The sequence below is a fragment of the Austrofundulus limnaeus genome, unplaced genomic scaffold (assembly GCF_001266775.1).
Source record: "Austrofundulus limnaeus strain Quisiro unplaced genomic scaffold, Austrofundulus_limnaeus-1.0 Scaffold2151, whole genome shotgun sequence".
In the NCBI taxonomy this organism is placed as follows: Eukaryota; Metazoa; Chordata; class Actinopteri; order Cyprinodontiformes; family Rivulidae; genus Austrofundulus; species Austrofundulus limnaeus.
Window position 1 is genome coordinate 2128 of NW_013954553.1, and position 2324 is coordinate 4451.

At 38.7% G+C, this 2324-nt stretch overlaps 1 protein-coding gene across 1 annotated transcript in view; it reads left to right on the plus strand.

Moving 5' to 3' along the window:
• Window positions 1-1058: 1058 nt before the first annotated feature.
• The window catches only part of LOC106537150 (pro-neuregulin-3, membrane-bound isoform), a gene marked incomplete at its 5' end in the record, with an annotated part of 21635 nt that continues 20369 nt past the window's right edge, over window positions 1059-2324 (plus strand). The window contains 1 exon segment of the mRNA XM_014034523.1: window positions 1059-1161. Coding sequence (XP_013889977.1) covers window positions 1059-1161 — 103 coding nt within the window.

The following is a 2324-nucleotide window of genomic DNA, read 5'->3' on the forward strand; positions in this document are numbered from 1 at the left end:
TTGCTGGTTATAGCTGGTGTACTGCTCATTTAGACATTTATTTGGCTGGTTATAGCTGGTGTACTGCTCATTTAGACATTTATTTGGCTGGTTATAGCTGGTGTACTGCTCATTTAGACCTTTGTTTTGCTGGTTGTAGTTTGTGTACTGGTCATTTAGACCTTTGTTTTGCTGGTTGTAGTTTGTGTACTGGTCATTTAGACCTTTGTTTTGCTGGTTGTAGTTTGTGTACTGCTCATTTAGACATTTATTTGGCTGGTTATAGCTGGTGTACTGCTCATTTAGACCTTTGTGTTGCTGGTTGTAGTTGGTGTACTGCTCATTTAGACCTTTGTTTTGCTGGTTGTAGTTGGTGTACTGCTCATTTAGACCTTTGTTTTGCTGGTTGTAGTTGGTGTACTGCTCATTTAGACCTTCGTTTTGCTGGTTGTAGTTGGTGTACAGCTCATTTAGACCTTTGTTTTGCTGGTTTGAGCTGGTGTACAGCTCATTTAGACTTTTGTTTTGCTGGTTTGAGCTGGTGTACAGCTCATTTAGACTTTTGTTTTGCTGGTTGGAGCTGGTTTAACTTGAGTTTCAGCTTCTGAAGCAAATTTTAGCAGTTTTTTCAGCACCCGGCATTTATTTCTCTAGTTTTAATTCAGGTTTGTTCAGTTTGTTTATCACAAAAGTAATTACTCTCGCAAAGAATGGAGGCAGATTGAAAAAGCCCCAGAGAGCTCTTAGCTTAAGAACTGGCTGTTTGATGATTTTTATGGCTGTTTGGGTGCTGTAAACAAACACATTAGAAATTAAAAGCAGATAAGCACAAATCTCAAAACCACATTTAACTCAGAGTACTGGCAAACCGCAGCATTGTATTAGTTTAGTATTAACACTGTCTCTGTGAATAATGACTGTGGGAACATGGATTTTTTTCTTCTTCTATGGTTTTCTTTCTTCTTCTGCATCTCAAACATTCATCTTAACAGAAATGTATAACATCTATGCCTTTATTTCCCTAGAGTGTGTTGTTCAAACATTAATATGGTGCCTTCTTCTCTTGTGTTTTTCTACAGAGAGCAAAGCTGTGTACAAGAGACAGGTGCTGTCAATCACATCCATCGCCATGGCAATCAGCCTTCTGGGAACACTGTGCATGGCTCTCTACTGCCGCAACAAGTATGAGGATCAACAAACTCACACACACACAATCCAGAGCACTTATAATGTAAATTGAGGAAGAGGTAGATTGGGACAGAGCTTTGACTGATCCTTTGGGCCTCACACAGGCAACAATAGTTGAGTTTCTTTTTTTATTGGCTGTAATAACACTGTGCAAACCACAGTTATTGCTGAGATTTACAAATACATAAATACTGCTGCAACAGGGACGAGACTGTTAAGAGTGGTTTTCAACCAATAGAGACAACTGCCTGAAACCATGTTGATTCTGATTTACATAAAAATACTATGTTTTGTCTGTTTTTTTAATGAAGAAACTGCTGGGAGTTATTAAACCTGTTCAAAAAGACATGTTGGCCTCAAACATATCAGTATCAGTACTATGGTTTCCTGTATTTTACTCTTATGTTAGTTTGAAACGTTGTGTCTCAAAGGTGATATATTCACCTAAAGTCTAACAGTGTGTGGAGAAGGTAAACATTATAGTAAAAGACCTAACACTGACTGGCTGCTGGGATATGCATTTAGTTTTTATGTATAAAATCATTTTATAAATAAAAAGTAGAATGCAATAGACCAACTTACAGTAATATCCAAAGAAAACTAAAATATTCAATAAAAATGTAATTGTGTGTGTTTTCATTTTCACAATCTATTGACCTTATCAAACACAAAAATAGATGTAAACTGGCTGAAATCTAGTGTGGTATTTTATTTGCAGATGGCGCGGTATGAGGGCCAAAATAAGGACTATTGTGCAACCAGCGGTTGCAAAGTTCTTGTAGCAGGAGGCTATATCTATTCCTAAGCCTGTTATTGATCTGATTAACGATAGGCCGGCACCGCTAACTGAGCAGCTGGCCCTGGTAACTGAGAGGTTGGTGCTGGCAAATGAGAATGAGACTATTCATTTGTGTTAGCATTGGAGAGACTAGCAACTAGCATGGATAGGCTGGTATTAGCACCAAAGAGGCTAGGAACTAGCATGGATAGGCTGGTATTAGCATTGGATAGACTAGCAACTAGCATGGATAGGCTGGTGTTAGCATTGGAGAAACTAGCAACTAGCACGGATAGGCTGGTATTAACACCAAAGAGGCTAGCAACTAGCATGGATAGGCTGGTATTAGCACCAAAGAGGCTAGGAACTAGCATGGATA